Source organism: Delphinapterus leucas, chromosome 10, assembly GCF_059928025.1.
Source record: "Delphinapterus leucas isolate spDelLeu-1000000601 "Yukka" chromosome 10, BTC_Dleu_Yukka2, whole genome shotgun sequence".
NCBI classification, from domain to species: Eukaryota; Metazoa; Chordata; class Mammalia; order Artiodactyla; family Monodontidae; genus Delphinapterus; species Delphinapterus leucas.
Genome location: NC_143138.1, coordinates 74,409,846 through 74,433,421, shown reverse-complemented (window position 1 = coordinate 74,433,421; position 23,576 = coordinate 74,409,846). Strand labels below are relative to the sequence as shown.

At 35.9% G+C, this 23,576-nt stretch overlaps 1 protein-coding gene across 4 annotated transcripts in view; it reads left to right on the top strand.

The window, feature by feature from the left end:
* CFAP20DC (CFAP20 domain containing) overlaps positions 1-23,576 on the top strand; it is a 274,294-nt gene that overhangs the window by 165,991 nt on the left and 84,727 nt on the right. Inside the window, exons 8-12 of one of the 4 annotated variants that reach the window (XM_022572706.3) lie at positions 5,163-5,299; positions 5,966-6,128; positions 7,742-7,858; positions 9,009-9,131; positions 11,493-11,827. In XM_022572706.3, the coding sequence (XP_022428414.3) occupies positions 5,163-5,299; positions 5,966-6,128; positions 7,742-7,858; positions 9,009-9,131; positions 11,493-11,827 (875 nt within the window). The remainder of the gene's footprint in view (positions 1-5,162; positions 5,300-5,965; positions 6,129-7,741; positions 7,859-9,008; positions 9,132-11,492; positions 11,828-23,576) is intronic. The other 3 variants (XM_089919509.1, XM_089919510.1, XM_089919511.1) reach the window with 3 other exon arrangements.

Sequence of the window (23,576 nt, the reverse complement as noted above, 5' to 3'; positions counted from 1 at the left end):
ATATAGGTGAAGAATATGAAAAAACATAAAGGAAACTGACGTAGTACAGTGTTTGAACAGAAAGATATGCCCATAAGCCAAATGATTCCTGTGACTGGAAGTTTAAACAAAAAAAAAGAAGAAGAAAAAGGCTTCTAATCTGGTACTGAAAATACCCATGTAGGCCTATGCCATGTCCCATACATACCTTTAGGACTCTCAGTGGCTATTTCTTTCTGGGAAAATCCACCTTTGAGAACAAAATCAGTAATCTAGGATTTGTTTTATTTGGTCACAGAAGGTACAAATGATGGGTCTGTAACAGATTTTTCCAGTTGTCCTGGAATTCGAGTGTCATTTCTTTCTATTGCTGATCCTGAGAGACTAACAAAGCTTTGTTGACTCCAAATGGATATTTATAAATGACTGAAAAAGCTGCAGATGCACACATAGCCAAGTCTATTTGCTAACATTAGGAAATTTCACGTGTAAGCTCAGTAGGCATCTATCTGATTGTGGTGCCATAGCACTGCTGCTGTTGAAAGCCACACAGTTCATGTAAATATCAATGTCTTGGTCATTGTTGACCCTTCTCTCTCATCCCCCACATCCTGGCAGTTGTCCAGTCCAGTCTGCCTCCTCAATTCACACATAAATGTCTCAGGTGGATTTTTCTTAAAAATAAGTTTTAATAGTAGTTAGAAATATTTAGTCATTTAATCCAGCTTCCCTTCTGACCCATTATACTTTATGATTCATTCAGTTTGCTCAGCAAGGATCTATTGCTCTGTGTCAAGCACTAGGCTAGCAATTCAGGGGTGACAAAGTAGACCACTGAGTTTATATCTACTGAGGTATACATTATTAGAGAATCCCATAAACATATATGAAAGGGTAATTCTGACAGTTTCTGTGAGGGAAAGCTTATGGGACTACCTAAACTGGGTACTGTAATCAGAGAGGTCTGGGAAGACTAGTCTGAGGAAGTGATACATGAGCTGAAACATAAAGGCCAAGAGGGGAAGGAAGATCCTACACGGGGAACAGCATGTACAAATGCTCTGATAGACAGGAAGAACTGAGGAGGCCAGAGCAGAAAATAGAGGGTATTAAGGTTGAACTGAAGCCAGAACATGCACGTTTTTGCAGGTAATGTTAAGGGCTTTCTTCTTAATCTTAAGAGCAGCAGGGAAGCCATTGGAAAGTTTTAAGTGAGGAAAAGGAATGATTCAATCAGACGTATGTTTATATAAGACCGTTCTGGCTTCATTTTGGAGAGAGCATGGGACAGGGAGCCAGAGTGGAACATGGTGGATCACTTGAGAGGCTTTGTGATCATCCAGAAGAGGAATGATGGTTGCTTAAATTATGGTGCTGGTGGAGGAGGTGGAGACAAGTGGATCTGGAGAGGATGGAGGGAGGTGTCAAGGATGACATCTAGAGTCTGACTTTTCAACCGGAATGGTTTATGGTGCCATTCATTAGACCAGGTTTTCAGTTGGAGGTGTCTTCGAGACATTGAGGAGGAGCTGGTCAAGAAGGCCGCTGTATATGAGAGGCTCTCAGAAGAGAGGTCTAGGCTAGAAATAGAAATTAGAGAGTCATCTAATATGTGAATCTGACTTATAATATCCAGAATAGCTTTCCAGACTTCTGGTTGAACATCTTCAAAATGACAGAAAATTCACCACCACAACAACCAGACATGCTTTAATTAAAGAAAGATGTTCCTTATGTTAGACTAAAAGCTTTCTTTTAATTAATTTTTATTGGCGTATAGTTGCTTTACAATGCTGTGTTAGTTTCTGCTGTACAGCAAAGTGAATCAGCTATACATATATATATATCCCCTCTTTTTTGGATTTCCTTCCCATTTAGGTCACCACAGAGCACTGAGTAGAGTTCCCTGTACTGTACAGTAGGTTCTCACTAGTTATCTATTTTATACATAGTAATGTATATATGTCAATCCCAATCTACCAGTTCATCCCACACCCCTCCTTCCCCTCTTGGTATCCATACGTTTGTTCTCTACTTCTGTGTCTCTCTTTCTGCTTTGCAGATAAGTTCATCTGTACCATTTTTCTAGATTCTACATATAAGCGATATATAATATTTGTTTTTCTCTTTCTGACTTACTTCACTCTGTATAACAATCTCTAGGTCTATCCACGTCTTCGCAAATGGCACAATTTCATTCCTTTTTATGGCTGAGTAATGTTCCACTGTATGTACCACATCTTCTTCATCCATTCCTCTGTTGATGGACATTTAGGTTGCTTCCATGTCGTGGCAATTGTAAATAGTGCTGCAGTTAACGTTGGGGTTCATGTATCTTTTTGAATTATGGTTTTCTTCGGGTATATGCCCAGGAGTGGGATTGCTAGGTCATATGGTAATTCTATTTTTAGTTTTTTTAAGGAACCTCCATACTGTTCTCCATAGTGGCTGTAACAATTTACATTCCCACCAACAGTGCAGGAGGGTTCCCTTTTCTCAACGCCCTCTCCAGCATTTATTGTTTGTAGATTTTTTGGATGATGACCATTCTGACTGGTATGAGGTGATACCTCATTGTAGTCTTGATTTGCATTTCACTAATAATTAGTGATGTTGAGCAGCTTTTCATGTGCTTCTTGGCAATCTGTATGTCTTCTTTGGAGAAATGTCATTTACATATTCTGCCCATTTTTGGATTGGGTTGTTTGTTTTTTTGATATTGAGCTGCAGGAGCTGTTTGTATATTTTGGAGATTAATCCTTTGTCCGTTGCTTTGCTTGCAAATATTTTCTTTCATTCTGAGGGTTGTCTTTTCATCTTGTTTATGGTTTCCTTTGCTGTGCCAAAGCTTTTAAGTTTAATTAGGTCCCATTTGTTTATTTTTGTTTTTATTTTCATTACTCTAGTAGGTGGGTCAAAAAAGATCTTGCTACAGTTTATATCAAAGTATGTTCTGCCTATGTTTTCCTCTAAGAGTTTTATAGCATCCTGCCTTACATTTAGGTCTTTAATCCATTTTGAGTTTATTTTTGTGTATGGTGTTAGGGAGTGTTCTAATTTCATTCTTTTACATGTAGCTGTCCAGTTGTCCCAGGACCACTTACTGAAGAGACTGTCTTTTCTCCATTGTATAATCTTGCCTCCTTTGTCATAGGTTAGGTGACCATAGGTGGGTTTATCTCTGGGCTTTCTATCCTGTTCCATTGATCTATATTTCTGTTTTTGTGCCAGTACCATACTGTCTTTGTGCCAGTGCCATACGTACTTGTAGCTTTGTAGTATAGCCTGAAGTCGGGGAGCCTGATTCCTCCAGCTCAGTTTTTCTTTCTCAAGATTGGCTTGGCTATTTGGGGTATTTTGTGATTTTTCACAGAATTAGAATAAAAGCTTTCTGAAGTAAATTCTACTCATTAGTTCTGATTCTGCCATTTGGACAAATAGAATCACTACGTAATAGGACTTCAGGAATTTGAAGAAAACTGGAATGGTATTTCTCCCCACTACTTTGCCAGCCACCTTAGATCCTCTGTCCAGCAAAAATTCTTTTAGATCAACTCAGCAGTGTAGCCCTTGCCCATGTCTTCAGCTTCATCTATTACAAACACAGAAACAGACCCCCCAGAACACCTATATACCCACTCAGGTTACTTCCACTCAGATCTAAATGTTGGGGGCTTCCTAAGCATGATACGTTTTCACAAACTTTTGTGCCTTTTCTCATGACTGTTACATAGGAATGGTTTTTAATTCCACCACTTATAAAATTACAGCTCTCTAGCAGAAGCTAATGAGACCAACTAGCTAACCATAGGAATTTTTTTCAGGAGAATAGATCAGACAAGAAGTTGCCAGTAGCTCATAAATGTCCAGAACTGTAGGACAAATTTGGGCTTACTCAGGGCCAACATTATAATATTCAAGTTGGTCCTGTCTTGCAAGCAGGACATGGCAGAAGGTTTTCTAGGCTGTGGGCCGTGTTCTGAGTTAAGAGCCGTCACTCTCACCTGCTGTTTTAGTCAGAGAAGGCTGCCTGCACTCACACAGAACTCCACAGTCCTAGTCCAGTCAGAGTTCCTTGGGCATCCCTCCATATGGTCTTTCAGAGACTCGGGCTTCTTTCATCTAGTGGCTCCCAGAGGAGTCCTCCACTGGATCTTTTGCATCTTGTCAAGAGATGAGGGAAGAGAGAGCATGGGGATTATGCAGGAAGTTTTAGGAGCAGGAGATGGTTTACATGTCGCACATTCCACTTCTCACGTTCCATTAACCAGAACTCAGTTACATGACCCATATAACTGCAAGGAAGGCTCAGAAATGTAATTTAGCTGTGTGCCCAGAAGGAAAAGGCAGCAGGGTTTGGTGAGCACAGCTTCCTTATCCTTGAGGTGATACCAGTTTGGTCTCTTTTTCCCCAAAACCTTCAGTGATTCCCTGTTGCCTACCGAATTTAGAACAGGCTCTTAGCGACCCGAGCTAAACGGGTGATTTCATTATTCCCCAAGCATACCCTACCCTTTCACTCTTCCATGCCTTTATTCAGGCACGTTCTTCTGCCTTGGGCACCCTACATCTCTTATTCTTGAAATCTTGTCAGTCATTCAAGGTCCATTCAGGAAGTCACTCTTCATTCCCACTGGTCTGCCTTATGTTGTCGTTACCTGTTTACTTGTACTATCACCTCCCTCCAGACTCCCTGAGGGCAAGCAATGTGTCTTATCCATTTTGCATCACTGACAACCTCTAGGAAATGCCTGGGAGTGCTCAATGAAATATTTGTTCAATGGAGTTAGTTTTATTTAAATTATTTCCTTAAAGAGAAAATGCAGTGTATTTTTCAGTAGCTTTCCTTTCTTTTCTTTTTTCCCATGAGGAAAAACGTTTGTGGTAGTGGTTCTCAGATGATACTGAGCAAAAGAACCACTTGGGAGTTAATCTTAACCACTTGTTAAGATTATAGATTTCTGTTGCCCCCCCCCCACAAGATTCTAATTCTATAGATCTGATAGATCTGATGTTGGACCCAGGATCTGCATTTTTATAAGTGCCATGGGAGAGTGGGAGGGTTAAAGCGGGGAAGGATTCACATCATATGACCCCTAGATTGTACTTTCAGAAATATTGCAACATGATATGTGTCATTACGCCCATTAATGGACTACTATTCCCTTCCTTTAACAAAACAGATCAGTTCATTAACAGAGGAACAGGTAGCATGCGGAGCGGTAAAAATCAAGATGTTTGTCATATTGCCTTTGGATCCAAAGTTCTTGGACCACCTCCACTCTCTGGCAGAAGAAATAACATGAGGATATTCAGTGAGGTAGGAGCAGGGTTTGAACAGCTTATGTAAGCATGGATGGCATGGGAAGGGAAGGGTTTTTTTCCCAATGCAGAGGGAAAAAAAAGAGGGAGAGAGACTACATGCCAAAAGCAGAGGGCTTGAATAAATTTGGAACAGAAATTCTGGATTTTAAAAGACCTCAAAACTGTTTTCTTTTCGTCATGTCAACGCAATTAACATTTCTGAGCATTCTTTTCATTAAATATGTGCACAAAACTTAAAGGCAAATATATGTGAGCACATTTTGTGGTCTCCTTCAAAAAGGAGTTGGATCATCACCAGACACCTTATAATGAACAGATTCTCAAATGTTTTATTTTTAATTTCCTCTGAATTTCTGACATACAGAGTGATTTTCATTTCAACTCCTACCTACTAAAGATGGAGTGTAGCAAATGAGCACATTTTAATTTGTGTCTGTAAGATTTGGTTGTCTTCTGTTTTACCTTACATTATATTTATCTCCTATTTCTTTCTAATTTTCTACCATAATTTCCCTCTCCACCAACTTTTTAATCTTCTCATTTCCTCTAGTTCATTTTTACCTCACTATTTGTCCAGCTATTATTTCTTCTATGTAGATTCTACAAGAAATAAATGCAATTCCTATATTTTAAAATATAGATTAATTCCTTTTCCTTATAGAGAGTAAGATCTGTTGGGTCCAAAAATAACCAATCGTGCCAGCAGTCTACAGTAGAGAAGTGTGTTAACAGGGCAGAAATGTCAGCCTTGCTGTTATCTGAGTCTGAGGCACAAGGAGATAAAGAAAATATTGGCCACATAAAGCAGACTGTACCTATTCATGGTAAGAATCATGCATAAAGATTGATAGCTAGTGAAAACAGTGAGAAATGTTAAGATAAATCCATAGTTATATTCTTGACTAGATCTTAAGTCCAGAGAATTATCATTTAAAAATGAAAATGGTGGTAGATATTGAAATATGTTTAGAATTCTTATACCATATATTATCTTCTGGAACCTGTCATTCTGTTTATTCTGTTATTTTACCTTGCTGTAGAACCCTGTATTTTTACTTTCTGATAACAGTGAGAAGATAGTATAGTATCCTATTATTGCTATGTCTTGGAAACCCCATGTACATTTTAAGTGTTCTTAGTTTTACCTTTTAATTAATCTCTTCCATTTGTAAAGTGCTCTTTATTTTCTCTCATTGGTACAAAAACAACCCTGTTGGTGAAGAAAACTTTTATCCCGTTTTATAGATTGAGAATTCAGGGCTAAGAGAGTAAGTGATTTGCAATTTGTAATCACTGGAAAGAATTGAGACCAGAACCCAAGGCTTACCACTCCCTGTCAGTTTGTCCACTTTAACTGGTCTGACTTTTGTGAACATTGAAAAGGGGAGGCATTTGTGTTCATTTTATTTGATTTAGAAATTAACGATCACTGTTAGAGACTCTATCTCCCATGGAGTATAAAACTGAGATAAGGAAATAAATAACATAGATATTCAGTCCCAGTTTTACCACTGTCTGTGAGACCTTGATCAAGTTTCTTAAACCCTATGAGCCTCAGTTTCCCCATCTGTAAATGGGGATGCAATTACTACTAGCACTAGTAGTAGTAAGAAATAACAGCTGCCTCAAAGGGTCAGTATGAGAATTCAGTGAGAACAGTCAGTCGAGCACATCATATTGTGCCAAGAATTTAAATGTTCAGAAAATATCAAATGCTGCTATGAATATTATTATTATTATTGTTACAGAGTTAAATTACACTTAGGAATTCTTCAAGATTGATCTCAGTTCTGCAGGGTTCTTTTGGAAACTACCCTCTAAGCTCTTGTTGAATCAAACTTAAATCTTTTAAAGGAAAAAATAATTTTTCTGTATTGGCTGTCAATTTCATTTTTAAATATTTTTTAATATAGCATGTTGCAAGATTACCATTAATCTAATTACTTGTAGCTCTCTACATGGTTATATTACATGAAAAAAATGTATTAGTAGTTTGTTTTTTCTTTAACACCTTTATTAGAGTATAATTGCTTTACAATGGTGTGTTAGTTTCTGCTTTATAACAAAGAGAATCAGCTATACATATACATATATCCCCATATCTCCTCCCTCTTGCATCTCCCTCCCACCCTGCCTATCCCACCCCTCTAGGTAGTCACAAAGCACAGAGCTGATCTCCCTGTGCTATGCGGCTGCTTCCCACTAGCTCTCTATTTTACATTTGGTAATGAAAGCCTGATACAATTCTAATATTGGAATAGAAATAAACACCTATTTCCTATAAAGGAATAAGTTGTGTTTTTTATACAGCTTTACATTTTGTCAAAATGATACATGAACATTCTCATTATAGCTATAATTATATTTACTGAGTTATTTCAAACTATATAGTACTTTCTGTTCTGGCTTTTTGTTCTTTGATATGAAAATGTACCAGCCAATCTGCATATTATGCATCCACATCCCCCTCAAGAACCATCAGCTGATAAGAATAATAACAGGAGAAGATTACAGTTAAAAAGAACCAGCAGAGAAAGGACAGAGACACCCAGCGGTATGGTACTAATTCAATACTATCTTATATCTGTATATTATTCAGAGCAATGGAATCTCTCTCTGCAGGTTGTAAATTTCAAGGGATTATGAACCAATTCATTTAAAATATAAATATCTGTTCTACAAGGATTATGGAAATCAAATTTTTTACAAAAGAATTGCTCTATAGCCCTAACAGAGATTTGTTGGATTAAATAGACAGTACCACAAAAATAAAGGACTTCCTACTTCTACTCTCAAAGGCTGAATAAGCTTAAATTATTGATTTTTTAAAATGGCCCAAATTTGATAGAAGCTCCTGCCTGCAGACTTCACTAAAATTGAACTTAACTCATAATTTTTCATTTTCACTTATCTCTCCTCTTTTTAAATTGGGCCCTTTCTAGATTGTTTTTTACATTTGCTGTCTCTCCTTTTGGACTCCTTGCCATCTACTGTAATGTAGGTTAAAGTTTCAACTCTTTGTAACCAGTAAAGCATTAGAGAAATATAGTTGGCTATTATAGTTATTGCTTAAAATATTAGATTTGAGGCATGTATGTGTAGATTTGTATACACATGCATTAGTCTATCCTGAATCAAGCCCAGAATGTATCATGTACGCATCTGTTAGCATAATTTCTCAAAAATGTAGATTTCTTGGGTAGGCCAAAATTCTGCTTGCTAGGTTTCATGTTATCATTATAAAATACTAGATAGAAAAATTACTTCTGCCATAAGGCCTGTATCCATTTTTCTTAAGGTGCTGAAGAAAAGAGCTTCATTTAAAAGAGTTGAGTTCAGTAAAAATTGTAATTTAAAGAAAACACACTCCATTTTGTATGGAACCAAAGTAAAAACTATAGGACCTTTTAAAAACTATATGGGTTTTGGAATTCCTTTTATTGCGTATTGTAAAACTTAAATTTAAAATGTCCCCATGCAAATATCAAGGAATTTTAAGATGAACCTGTACAAAAATGCAGCTGAGTTCATCTTAAAATACTCTCCTGAAAAAGAAAAAAACTGCATATAATCTGTATTGTCACCTCTTACTTGCTTTTCAATAATCAAATAGAAAAGTATACCACAGTACTATTCTTCAAAAATTAATGTATATATATATATCAAAAGAAGTAATATAGAGGAAAATATTTATTCCGATAAAGGCAATTCTTCAGGAAATAACAGAAATGAACATAAAGCAACAACTGTCCTCACCAGTGTGTTCCAACAGAGAACAGAGACATTGAACCCCAGCTCTCCAGCACCCCAGTCTCCTGATCAAGCAGGTTAGCATCTTTATTATACCATAATTGCTAACGATTAATAAAATATAAATATGTTAAATATTTCAAACCCGGTCATTTTGAAAAGTCATGATGCAGTCACTTGCTAAAATATATCATTTTTTTCAATCTCTTTTTAACCCCAATTTTATGTCAGACTTTAATGGTTGAAGGAGTATTTTTATTTTCAAGTTTTAATGCACAAGCGGTCCTGTTCAGAATGAAAGTTTAAAACTTTGAGGTTTTTCATATAACATTGTCACCCTCCCCAAAGATTATCTATTGTTGCACTTCTCCAATCCTCTTTATAATGGAGACGGTTGGAGTGTAGAGCATTGAACCCATCAACATATCTTGCCTAGCAGGTGTGTGGTACTTTTACAAAGGCAAATTGTTTTTGAGCTAGGGAAAAAGGAAAATAAATGGAAATTGTTTGTAGGTTGTCAGTCTTATTTATGCAGTGTTGAAGCCTTCATTAAAATGTTAGGCGCAATTAGTGTCTCTAGCATAAATCTGACTGTGTAGAAAAACTAATTAGATGTTTAGGTGATCATTCTTGCATTTATCTTGTTTGCTGCAATATTGTGATTACACAGTAATTTACATATTTTCCTAAGAAAACACACCAAATTATTCATTACAATTGATATGGAAATACTTGAGGTAAAACTGCAAATTCCAAAGAAGCATGTGGTAGTAAGATAATTAGAGTTCTTTTGGTGTAAGAACACTTCTTTTACTTTGACTTTTTGACAGTTAATAATATGTTTGGTGCTAGATCATACAAGTTGTTTAATTGCATAATGAAGATTCCCAGGACCTTTTCCTCCTATTTTCTTTACGTATCCTTGTACGTAATGCAACACATTGGTTTTTGTAATCGTATTCAAGGTTTACTAAAGCACCTACTGTGTTCACAAAGCACCTACTAGGTGCTTAGCACCAGGCAAAAGTTTGCTGTCCAAAAGAGGACAACCCAGTGAATCTATTCATTTCACCTGACCACAGCTAACACTGACTCAGGACCCTCCACATTTTCTGTGAATGTGGTCAGATTGGGTATTGATATATTCAACCTGTTATTGACCATTTACCTACAGAAAATATGAAAGCCTTGTCCCTAATAGATTTTCTCTAAGAAATGTATGTTTATTGCCCTTTTTATAGGCAAGTTATGTTATATAATCATAGTCTTAGGTTAATAAATAGGTGAATACAGTTGAGAAGAATACAATTTTATTTGTGCCATCAATATAATTTTTATTAAAGGTCTTTCTGTTTGCTTTCTGCTTTTGCTTTTGTAGTGTTAGCTTTAAAGTTTCAAGTGAGCAAATCTTAGCTCTTGGTTACTCTTCTTGTGATGATAAATATAATTCAAGAGTCAGGAGTAAAATTACCACGTCTGCATTGTGGTTCTGCAGAACACGAATTCTTGTAAGATTTTCAGCATTGACACAATGCAGCAAAAAATAAATTTAAAAAAAAAAAAAAAGAGTAAGTTGAGAAAATGCTCAACTTTTCCTGTTGTCATTCTAAAGAAGAAAGTAAGCCTGCTTTTAATAATGTTTATTATAGAGATTTGTTTTTTCCAGGTCATAGAATTATAAAGTCTATTTCAATGTTGAATAAAGGTTAAAATTTTTTAAAATTTGATAAAAATGTATCTCAGTTGTAGTATATAGTATTTTTAAAGAAAACAATGTGCAAAAAGATTTTCATGTCAAAACATTCTCTCCTAAAATTAAATTAAAATTGAACATAAAGGTCCTTTTCACCAGCAGAATTCACCAGTCACATTAACAAATATTTCTGTGGATTTGCTATTGACAAGTCTAGCAGTTTAATCTATGAATTGTCCTGTACCGATGAGTAGAATGGAGAGGGAAAGACTGTCAGCCTTTTCGTGGCTTTCCTCTCCTCCATGTTTTATAATCTGAACAAGGCCCAGATACTTTGTTTAAAGAGCTTGTTAAGTACTCTGTCCCCCTGAAATTAAAAGAAATTAGTAACTCAAACCCTTTTAAATTTGGAAGATTTTCCCCCTCTGAAATAACAAATTAATGAGGCTGTGCTATAAAGAACTTGCTGCAAGACAGGTGATAATTATTTCAGACTTACAAATTTCCTGGCCAGTGTTTCAACTCAGATGGAGAGGAAGTACAAATGAGTTGCCCGTATCTATAAGCACTATCTGTGGGTTAAGTGTTTAGCAGGTTACAAGATGGTGGATAAATTGCCTTCCTTGGCTTTTGCATTATTTGATAAATCTCTGTTTCAACAAGAAGGAATGTTAACCTAACTACCTGCCTAAAATAACACTTATGGAACACTGCTCTAATTTTTGTCATCTTTTGCAAATGTCAGATGAGTGGATATTTCCTGAAAATGATGACCACATCCCCCATTTGGCCTCCAGCACGCAGTCCCTACTTCTGGATGAAAACTCCTGCAACACCTCACGCCTGTGGCTAGAAGCCAGCAAGAAAAATGAACGTGACCAACAGACAGAGGAAACCCAGATTGTTCCAAAGGATATTTTCACTTTTTCATCAAGACCACGATCAGCACCTCATGGAAAGACTCAGAATATGTCCCCAGAGGGGTGCCCATTTATTTTGGATCTGGAAGAGGATACCAGTGTAATAAGGAGAGACACCCAATTGGAGGATGATTTTTACGGTGGTGATAGCACCGAAGAGGTACATTGCTTGATGAGTGAAATAGTTCTAAAGCACAGTTCTATTGTCTCCAACTAAGCCCTAAAACTAGTTGAAATGAAAGAGGGGAAGTCAACTGCTATTTATAAAAATGCAGCAGATTGCAATGTTAGTCAACAGTTGCGTCAGATTGTTATGGTAACTCTAAATTGCCGCCTTTTTTATTAACAGTCAGCCATTTTCATTTTTAATTATGGAAACCAGTTTTTGGTTTGATTTTCTTTTTTCATTTTAACCTTTGCCTCACAGAGTGAGAAATAATATGCAGTTTAGTTATATGATAGCATGTCCAGTAAAATATTGAGAACACATTGTTCTAGATCTCTGGGGAAATTGTGTTGCAGTTGCTAAGCATTCTGAATTGACACTTTTCTGGCTTCCTAACTCCCCTGCCATCTTTTCGCCTTAGACCTATTAGGACTCATTATTTTCCATATGGTTCCAGAATTTCAAGAGTTGTGCCAATTAAAGTTTAAGTAATGAATCATGGATTAGTGCTGGGGCTTGCCTTACAGGAGGTTTTCTGTTTGCAATTATTTAGAATACACCTATATCTCATAAATCAGTAAATTCATAAAAAGTTTTTTAATAACTAATTAAATATCAAACTAGTGTAGTTCTGAAACATTTGTTTAAAACTTAATATAACTCTTTTTCCCCATATGAAATGAATTTATTTATGAAATTTCTTTAGCATTGTTCTTTAATAATAGGCATTTATATTTTCTAGAAAAAATAATTATCTTAAAAGCAGATTATAGTCAAGTTTTGGTTTAGTGAAATTATACAAATCATTTATATGTAGAAATTATAGAAATAATCAGAAAAACTTTTTTTGTATACTTAGAAAACTTTTTTTTAACAACTATATCTGATTAAGAATACCCCTTTCAACAGTGGGATATACATTAAGTCCACAGCTCCTACCTTCAGAGCCAGTTGAGAATATGGAGAGATTGTTCAGGCAGTAATTATGTTTTTTTGCAACTTTTAATGAGTTTCTGTAGCAAAGTGCATGAGGAAATCCTTTTTTATAACCTCCTTACTTCTGAGTGTGATGAAACTATAGTCATACCAAACATAAACCTACTACAAACCCCTTTATGCATAAATGCATAAACAGTACATTTTAAATGTGCTGTGAACAACTTTATCCCTTTCACCCTACATAAAATTAAGCTATAGAACTGTAAAATGAATATGTCTTCAGCATCTAGTATTGCCCCCATCCCAGCTGTCAATTCTTATACAGTATTAATTGGCTAATCTGATAAATCATACCATTTTGTTAATGGGGTAGGCCCATCCCCTTCCCATGTGCACAGCTTACCTAACTCAAAAGAATTACTGTGATGGGGGCAATGTCATGGCAGGTAGGAAATAATAGTTCTCTGGAAAACTCTGAGGGAAGTATTATGTAGAAACAGCCCTTTAAATAACACCCCATGAGGAACTTACCTCTCCACCAATATGAAGGAAAAGCCTTGAGAAGAAGCAATAGAGCTTTATGGGAAAATGAAGAATACTAGTTCTGAATATTTTAATTTGCTATCACTTTATGTGCTTTCTTTTGCTACTAGCTACTCTACTTCTGACATCCTTCAACATTTATTGTGCAGACATGTACTTGTTACCAACTACATGAAATTGAAAATTAATTTATCATGCATTTTCAAAGCTCTGATTGGCATAGCTCTCTGGTCACCCCTGTCCCAAGACCATCAGAATATGGCTTGAGTCTGTAGTGGGACGATATCATTGCTAACACCTGCCCTGGCCCACCTTTAGTCAGAGCCTACTAAGAGTGGCAGCCAGAGAGAGGGGCAGAAGCCTTGCCATGTTATGCAAGCTTTGAGGTTTGCTGTTAGAGGCAATAACAAGATACAAACTAAAATACAGATGACTAACAAAAGTGCTAGGCTATATTTAAACAAGTTCTAGAATTTGTAATGATCCCTTTTTTATCAAATTGGTTTTTTGGGAGCTTTTTGTAAATTCTTTTCCTGTAGGATTATTTCTCCCATTTATTATATAAGTCAAAGGGAAATTAGATTACATACTTTATTTATTTTTTAAGAATAAGTTTTAATTTAATTTGTCAAAATTACAAAACACTTTCTTTGTTTTGCTCTCAAAATAAAGTGAATCTGTCTTCATGTTCTGGATGCTTAGTTTTTTGGTTTTGGGGGGTTTTTTTGTTAATTTTTTTTTTTTTTGGAGTATAATTGCTTTACAAGGTTGTGTTAGTTTCTGCTATACAATGAAGTGTGTCAGCTATATGTATACATATATCCCCTCACTCTTGGACCTCCCTCCCACCCCCCCATCCCACCCATCTACAGATTACATATCTTAAATGTTTACTTACATATAGTCTTTGAAGAAAAATCAGTTGATTTAGGCATTCTTACTATTGTTGCATTATTTTATTTATTTTTAAACTTGCCTTTCATTTCTTTTCTTTTCTTTTAATTAATTTATTTATTTTGGCTGCACCAGGTCTTAGTTGCGGCACTCAGGATCTTCGTTGCGGTGTGCGGGATCTTTTTTTTAGTTGCACCATGCGAACTCTTAGTTGCAGCATGCATGTGGGATCTAGTTCCCTGACCAGGGATCGAACCCGGGCCCCCTGCATTGGGAGCTTGGAGTCTTACCCACTGGACCACATGGGAAGTCCCTAGTTGCATTATCGTAGAATGTTACATCGTTAGAGTAACACTATTATATCTAAGGAAAACAATGTCATGCTATAAATAATGGTGGACAGATGAGTAATATTTGCATTACTTATTATGCTTGAAGTGTATAACTTGTAGTTAAAAGACTTTATTTGGTGTTAGACCATTTGAATATTTTTAAAGGGAAGTTAGATGTATTCAGAAGCAAAAAACTAGGCACAATCGTGGTATTATGATAGAGAAAAAATACACATATGACAGTAAAGACTAATTAAAATAAGCTTTCAATGATTGTAGTTTAAGTCCCTAATAATCAGTTCACATTTGAGATCTTCATCAGTGTGAGAGCCTTAAAAGTATGATTTTTTTTTGCATATTCTCATCTTAGTCTTGGCTTTATTTACTATATATTTTATTCCCTAGGCAGACATATATACTAATTTTCCTGATACTCAATTAATTTTGAATTTGTACTTCTTATCTGCAAAGCACACTATGGAAATATATCTGGTGGTGAGTTATAAAATAAGACTACCACGTAAAATGAATTATCTAGGAAAGCTGTTAAAACAGAGTACCCTTCATACAATTGCAGCTTCTGAAAGAAAAAAAAAAAAGCATGTTACTATTATCATCTCTGTTTTATATTTTATGCCATTATTCCCAACGTGGCTTTGGGTATATATAGCTGGTTGGTGATTTGAAATACTTAGCTTTATATTAGTATTTTATTACTTCTTTAATTCAATTTTTTATCTAGAAATATAGTCATTTTCTTCCTTTTGTTTTGTTTTGTAGGTTTTGGCCCTACAGCAAAATAAAGATTTTTCTGTGGAAGCATAATGCCATCTAATTACCATGTCAGTGTGGTTGGTTGTAATTTGGATGTAGAAATATTGATAGAAATTATTGTGAGCTCTATGAATCAATATACTGAATTTGGACCTAACAATAGTAGGACACTTAATAATAGCTAGTGCCATTAGGACTTAATAATAATTGGACACTTAATAATAGTTGGTGCCATTAGGCAAAGCATTATATACGCCTACAGGGGAATTAGTTACTACTTGTGACACCATTTTATAGATGAACAGAGTAAGGGTCAGAACAGTGACATAGCTTGTTCAAGGTCATATGGCCGAGCAAGATGAACCTGGAATTGAGCTTGGGCACATTTCCTTAACTCCTTTTTTTTTTTTTTTGAATTTTCTTTTATTTATTTTTTTATACAGCAGGTTCTTATTAGTTATCCATTTTATACATATTAGTGTATACATGTCAATACCAATCTCCCAATTCATCCCACCACCACCACCACCACCACCACTTTCCCCCCTTGGTGTCCATACGTTTGTTCTCCGCATCTGTGTCTCAATTTCTGCCCTGCAAACCAGTTCATCTGTACCTTTTTTCTAGGTTCCACATATATGCATTAATATATGATATTTGTTTTTCTCTTTCTGACTTACTTCACTCTGTGTGACAGTCTCTAGATCCACCCACGTCTCTACAAATGACGCCATTTCGTTTCTTTTTTATGGCTGAGTAATATTCCATTGTATATATGTACCACATCTTCTTTATCTATTCATCTGCCAGTGGGCATTTAGGTTGCTTCCATGTCCTGGCTATTGTAAATAGTGCTGCAGTGAATATTGGGGTGCATGTGTCTTTTTGAATTATGGATTTCTCAGGGTATATGCCCAGTAGTGGGATTGCTGGGTCATATGGTAATTCTATTTTTAGTCTTTTAAGGAACCTCCATACTGTTCTCCATAGTGGCTGTATCAATTTACATTCCCACCACCAGTTCAAGAGGGTTCCCTTTTCTCCACACCCTCTCCAGCATTTGTTGTTTGTAGATTTTCTGATGATGCCCACTCTAACTGGTGTGCGGTGATACCTCACTGTAGTTTTGATTTGCATTTCTCTAATAATTAGTGATGTTGAGCAGCTTTTCATGTGCTTCTTGGGTATCGATCGGTATGTCTTCTTTGGAGAAATGTCTATTTAGGTCTTCTGACCATTTTTTGATTGGGTTGTTTGTTTTTTTTAATATTGAGCTGCATGAGCTGTTTATATATTTTGGAGATTAATCCTTTGTCTGATGATTCATTTGCAAATACTTTCTCCCATTCTGAGGGTTGTCTTTTCATCTTGTTTATGGTTTCCTTTTCTGTGCAAAAGCTTTTAAGTTTCATTAGGTCCCATTTGTTTATTTTTGTTTTTATTTCCATTGCTCTAGGAGGTGGGTCAAAAAAGATCTTGCTGTCATTTATGTCAAAGAGTGTTATTCCTATGTTTTCCTCTAAGAGTTTGATAGTGTCCAGTCTTACATTTAGGTCTCGAATCCATTTTGAGTTTACTTTTGTGTTTTGTGTTAGGGAGTGTTCTAATTTCATTCTTTTACATGTAGCTGTCCAGTTTTCCCAGCACCACTTATTGAAGACACTGTCTTTTCTCCATTGTATATCCTTGCCTCCATTGTCATGAATTAGTTGACCATAGGTGCATGGGTTTATCTCTGGGCTTTCTATCCTGTTCCATTTGATCTATATTTCTGTTTTTGTGCCAGTACCATATTGTCTTGATTATTGTGGCTTTGCAGTATAGTCTGAAGTCCAGGAGCCTGATTCCTCTAGCTCCATTTTTTTCCCTCAAGACTGCTTTGGCTATTCGGGGTCTTTTGTGTCTCCATACAAATTTTAAGATTTTTTGTTCTAGTTCTGTAAAATATGCCATTGGTAATTTGATAGGGATTGCATTTCATTTCAGTTATTGTATTGTTCATCTCTGTTTGTTCTTTAATTCTTCTAGGTGTTTGTTCTTTAATTCTTCTAGATCTTTGTTAAACATTTCTTGCATCTTCTCAATCTTTGCCTCCATTCTTTGTCCGAGGTCCTGGATCATCTTCACTATCATTATTCTGAATTCTTTTTCTGGAAGGTTGCCTATCTCCACTTCATTTAGGTGTTTTTCTGGGGTTTTATCTTGTTCCTTCATCTGGTACATAGCCCTCTGCCTTTTCATCTTGTCTGTCTTTCTGTGAATGTGGTTTTTGTTCCACAGGCTGCAGGATTGTAGTTCTTGCTTCTGCTGTCTGCCCTCTGATGGATTCTAGAAATATAGTCATTTTCTCCAAACTCTATCTATGTATCAGATACTAAAGTAGATAGTTGCAAAGCTAGGTAATTTTTCTTACGTAACAGTCCAAACTAGAACATTTGAGCCAAAAAATTATCCATATTTGAACATGAATTATGTGGACTGACTACTTATAGTGTTCAAATTAGCTAGGAGCTTCTAGATCTTCTCTTCATCTAACTCTGTTAAGGCCTATAAAACAAATTTACAAACAGCAGATTAAAAGGACCGTTTTAGTCCTTCCTCTCAGCTTTCCTGGTATTGTTGCTTTCAGGGTTTTTTTTTTAGCACTCAGTAGTTAAACTATTTCATTACATTGTTTTTTTCCAGTCACCCCTACATGCTTGACTAGCAATTCTGAGTAACATTCTCACACACATTTATATACACACAATAGAAATGATATTTACTCTACATGAGGCCAGTTATATTTCTGTGTAGCCTTTTAAAAACTTTAAATGTCAGTTTGTTTAAAAAAAATGGACGAATTCTATTTTGAATGTATTGCTTGCATTTTTATTCCTGTATATCATGAGTTACAACATAACATACTCTCTAAACCTAGCAGGCATATTTAATATTTATTTTTATGTGAGTATTTATTTTAGGCTGTTCACATCTACATATCTTTATTGTTATCTTTTGAAGCTTTCTTCTTCCCTGAAAAAGTTGGTTCCTGTAACTTGGCCCTTCATTGTTATAGGCAGGGAGAGAAGGTTATAAAACTCTTGTCTCCTTAGAATAATGTCATACAACTTTGGCTTAAAGATCAATATTTGCAGATAAATATATATTTGGTTATAGATAGGAGTTTTCACAAGAAACCTTTGTTTTATTAGTTAAAGAGCATGAAGTCTAACTTATAAGAAAAATGTTTTTGTCTTGAACAATGAAAGGGGTCTCATCATTTTCCCCAAATATTCACATGATGATGTTTACCCATCCAATACAGTCCCTGTAACTTCTGCTATGATTTGTCTGTGAGGCATCATTGGCTACAGGTAAAGATGTTTACAAAAGTAATTTGCCCAAGTCCTTGTAATATCAAGCATGCTGCGAATTAGTTACTTGTTAGAAACAGTCACAGCTTCCTTTCATTTTATTTGGTATTATTTTAATAGTTTCCTACTAAATTCAAGAGGTAGAAGTCAGAAATACTCCTTGGGGATGGTTGTTAGTGAAAACGTTTAAGATACATTTGAATGGTCAATGTTGCTATCATCAAAGAAGAAATGATTTTTTTCATTCTGTTATGACTAATATCTTTAGCTATATTTGTGCAAATAATTGTGCTCTTTAGTTGACAACCAAAGTATATACCTGTATCATCTCTATTGTCCACTAGTGCTGTTGTTCAGCTAAAAGGTTCTGTCAGTTCACACATTTAATCACTAAGACGTTGGACAAACGTAAAACTCCTGCTGACTCTATCTCAATTACAAATTCAAAACTGCCATCAAAAGTGTGTGTGGAATATTGCAGATGTGTTTTGTTCAGAACTTTTAAGAATGTTATGTAGATTTTTTTCTGGGTGGACTGAATTAAAAATCAGTTGAAATATAAATAAACATGATCATCCACTTTTTACAAAGGCTAAAACAGAGTTCTATCCTGACTCACTCAACATTAAAGTTGTAATACAAAGAGCCTGGGTCCCACCTGCTCCAAGTAGGTGGCCCTCCTGAGTCATTCAAATTATCTTTTTAAAATTACAACTCAGCAAGAGCTATTCGTTTTGTACATCCAAAAATTATTGTCCAAGTGCCCATCTGCATGTCCTTTTAAGAAACGTAGTTCAACAGAGGAAGTGCTGGGTCCTTGGGGAAATCATTCTCGTCTTCGGCGTACATATGCTGTGCTACAGTTAGTCAGACAAACTCTATTGATGTTCCTGGCACTGGGCATGATTGAATATTTAACAAACAAATGCTTCTGAGCCCAGAAGACAAACAGTTCAAGAGATTCGGACTTCTAAAAAATATATATTAAGTTAAATCAAAAACATTTTGTATTTGTTCTTCTGAGAAACAGATGAACAGATGATTGGAATATGAAAACAGCATAACAAATTCTTTACTACTCTGACCAATTATATTCAATTGCTCTGCAGGTTTTCAGTAGCTAAATGATAAACCAAAGGGGGAAAAGTGGTTATTTTTCAATCAGATTATAGTAAACTTCTTATGCATGTAACAAATGTATATGTTATTTAGTATAAAATTAATACAAAGACATGTCGAGCCCACATGTGTTATGTATGTGAAAGCAATAAACGTCATCTATACCTATGTAATCTATTTTAGTAAGTCAGAAGCATTACTAAAGAAAGGAGGAAGGTTTTGCCAGTGCACCACTACTAGTAAATACTATACTATTTTTTATTCTCCATTTATTTCCTCTCTAAAATAGAAGCTGACACAAGTCAAATCAACCTGCTAGTCTCGTGTATTGTCTTGCCTTTCCCATTTATCCTAATTCCCCTTTCAAAATCTGGGATAGACCAGAATTAGTGGTTCTGGGGCAGCCAAAATAGGCAAGCCTTTTGTGCTCTGTACAGATTCTCCAGTTATTTGTCTTTTTCATATATTTAAAATAGCATAGAAACATATTACTGTGGAAATGCAATACTATGAAGAGAATGAATACCTATTAGGGGACACAGCTCAATCTGACCATTTCTTGACCCATCTCCAAACCAGGGTATATCTTAGGAAAATGTGAGGTGAGTGTCCCTGTACATACTCATGAATAGTTCTGTGTATATAATCACTGCTCATGCCAAGCAAAAAGAAATACACCTGAGTAAACGTACAGAAGGAATAAAAGTTCTCTGATCCACTTACAGGTGGAAAAAATACACTTCTTATCAAATGTATTGATTTTTAAAGTTTCTTTTAAATGATCTAGCAAACATCAGGCTGTCCATGCATTCTTCTAAATCCTCATAATAGTACATCTGAAACTTTCTTTTTTTTTTTTTTTTTTTTTGCAGTACGGGGCCTCTCACTGTTGTGTCCTCACCCGTTGCGGAGCACAGGCTCCGGACGCGCAGGCTCAGCGGCCATGGCTCACGGGCCCAGCCGCTCCGCGGCATGTGGTATCTTCCCGGACCGGGGCACGAACCCGTGTCCCCTGCATCGGCAGGCAGACTCTCAACCACTGCGCCACCAGGGAAGCCCCATCTGAAACTTTTAAATGAAATTTACTGCCTTCTACCTTATGAAATTATTACTTTTGTAGGTATCTATCTTTCTGCTATTAGACTTTATGCCTCTCGAGGGCAGTGTCCTTTTTCTTCTTGCCTGTATATCTTATATAGTCCCTAGAAAATGCCTTACACATAGTAGGAGCTTAATAACTATTTATTGAACTAATGTTTATTGCAAAAGCTCCTAATTTCTACTTATGTCATATACAAAATGGAATCCCAGAGTGATCCAGAGGTTCTGGTCCAAAGAGTTATAATTATACCTTTTCCCCTTAGCCAGCTTGTTTTTAGGGGCAATCTGTTTTAAATCCACCATACATGTGCTTATTTTTTACTGTGAAAATGTGATGGAAACGAATAAGTAGAGGGTATTCTGGTCACAGAAATCCCATTGTCAATTGTATATAACAATTATAGGAAATTAAACTGGAATTTTTTTTTTTTTAAGTTGGAGAAGATATAGCACTGTCTAGCAACCAGACTGAATTTTTAAAAATCTATCCTAGTTCCACCAGTACCTTCTTAAAACCAAGGCCTGGAAGATGTTTGTTCTGTTTTCTGTTTACCTTTCTTTAGAAAATTGGCTAAACTTTTATTCTCTTTTTGTCTCTGTGAAACAACAATTGCAAGAGTCACCACTCCATTACCTAGTAATTCAGAGCACTAGGCATTTTTCAGGTCTCTTGCACTCTTTCCAGTTTTCTGCCTGAAGGCAGAGTTCTTCAGTCATGTGAACATCCTCAGGGTTCCCAGGATGTGGTGAAGGACAAGCTCACTCAGTAAATGTACAGCAAAGAGAGTTGCACAGTGCCTGCAGCTCAGGCCTCGTGGTACTGTCACGAGGGCGGAAATATTCTTACCCCTCTTATTTTTCCACTTGGGGCATAAACTAAGGTCCCATGGATTGACACCCAGTCACCATCTTTTCTTTCCCCTATCTGGGACTCTGAATAAATTTCTCCATCATTTATGAAGAAATATGTGTGTCAGAAGATCAAGCCAGCATAGACAAAGAAAATAAGGCCCAGAATGAATACCAAGAAGAAATGTTTGTAAAAGATCCTTAGACACTCTGCAATTCTTTCTTTACTACAGATAGGCAAGCTATTTCTTAGGAGAGGTTCTTACACCCAAGTGTACCTTTCTTGAGACCACAGTTGTCTGATAATCCCAACTGCTTTCCATAAGAAAGGAAAATCGTAACGTGACTAGGGTTAAGGATTGCAGACTCCATGTAAAAGCTTTCCAGAGTCACTAAGTACAACATACTCTGCCTTCTACAGAACTCTCGAATCAGTCCAGCCTCCATCATCACCACCACTGAATTAATGCAAGTCACCTCAGCCTTTCTAATCATTCCAATTTAATAGTCTCCTAATTGGCCTCCCTTACTACTATCTCCACAGACACTTCAGACACACCACAAACAATACCCACACAAACTCATTCCCATACCTTCTGTTTTGTGCCGTCATGACATTCTTCTCCTCCATCAAATCACTCAGTGACCCCTTGTCTTTTGGATAAAGTCCCTGGATGGCAGGGATTAACTTTTGGCCTACCATTATATTCCTAGCATCTGCAGCACATAGAACAATACGTAGCCCGTGATGAGGAAGAAAGGAAGAGAGGCAGAACAATGACAGACACACAGACAGATAGATCCCTTCTAATCAAAAGGTTTGATAAATTCCTCTCTTGTCTTGTGCCCAACCTAAAGCAGACTCTCTCACCGTTACACATACTTCACTTCTACTGAACTGGAAATTTCACCTTAGATAGTGATCTGTATCTTGAGGTGTATGATGACCAAACATTCAGGAAGAAGCTGAACAGTTCAATCAGTCATTCAAATATTTTGTTTAAAAATGCCAAATTTGGGGAATAACCAGATGTTTGGTTCTGTATGGCTATAAATGAAAGGATAGTGGAATAGCTTACTGAAACAGAAAGTAAGATAGTACAGTCTCAGACATCAAATAATGTCTTTAAATGTACTCTGCTTCTGTTGATTTTTTTCTGTTCTGTTTATTATTATTTATATTTAAATTTATATATAAATATATAATTAAATATATCTGTTTAAATATAACAGATAAGACAAGTTAGAAAAATCTCATGACAAGTATAAGCAATTATCACATTAGTTTCTTCTTTAAATTTATTGTTTTATAGCAGAAAAATATCTACCAACTGAAATAACACTGTTTCTCTTTTTCCTTATTTACCATCATGGCCATTGATTTCTTTGTTTGTAATTCCTCCTTTCTCAGATTTTAAAAATTAAAATTTTTAGGGATAATTCCAGAACTGTACATTAGTAAAATGTTTCTAGCTTTTATTTTCAGCTTTCCAAATAATTATATTTGGTGAGGTTCATGTCTTGTGGAAAAATACTTTCTATAATTGAAATTTTCACGTAAGAAAAATATTTCACAAAACTTGCTCTATTATCTATTGCTCTTGAACAGTAAAACTTTCGTACAAAAATATAAGGCAAAAATACTTTGGTAGGCCAGCTTCTTTTAAAAGTAGCATTTCCCTACATAAATAAGGTAAATTTTGTAAGTTCCAGTTCTTTCTCCTCTCATGGAGTTAGCTTATCAGGAAGCCAAAGTATACAATTCCTAAGTTTTAGGTAACTTCTTATGGATCCTCTTCTTTTTCATACTTTCTTTGGAATGAATATATTTGAGCG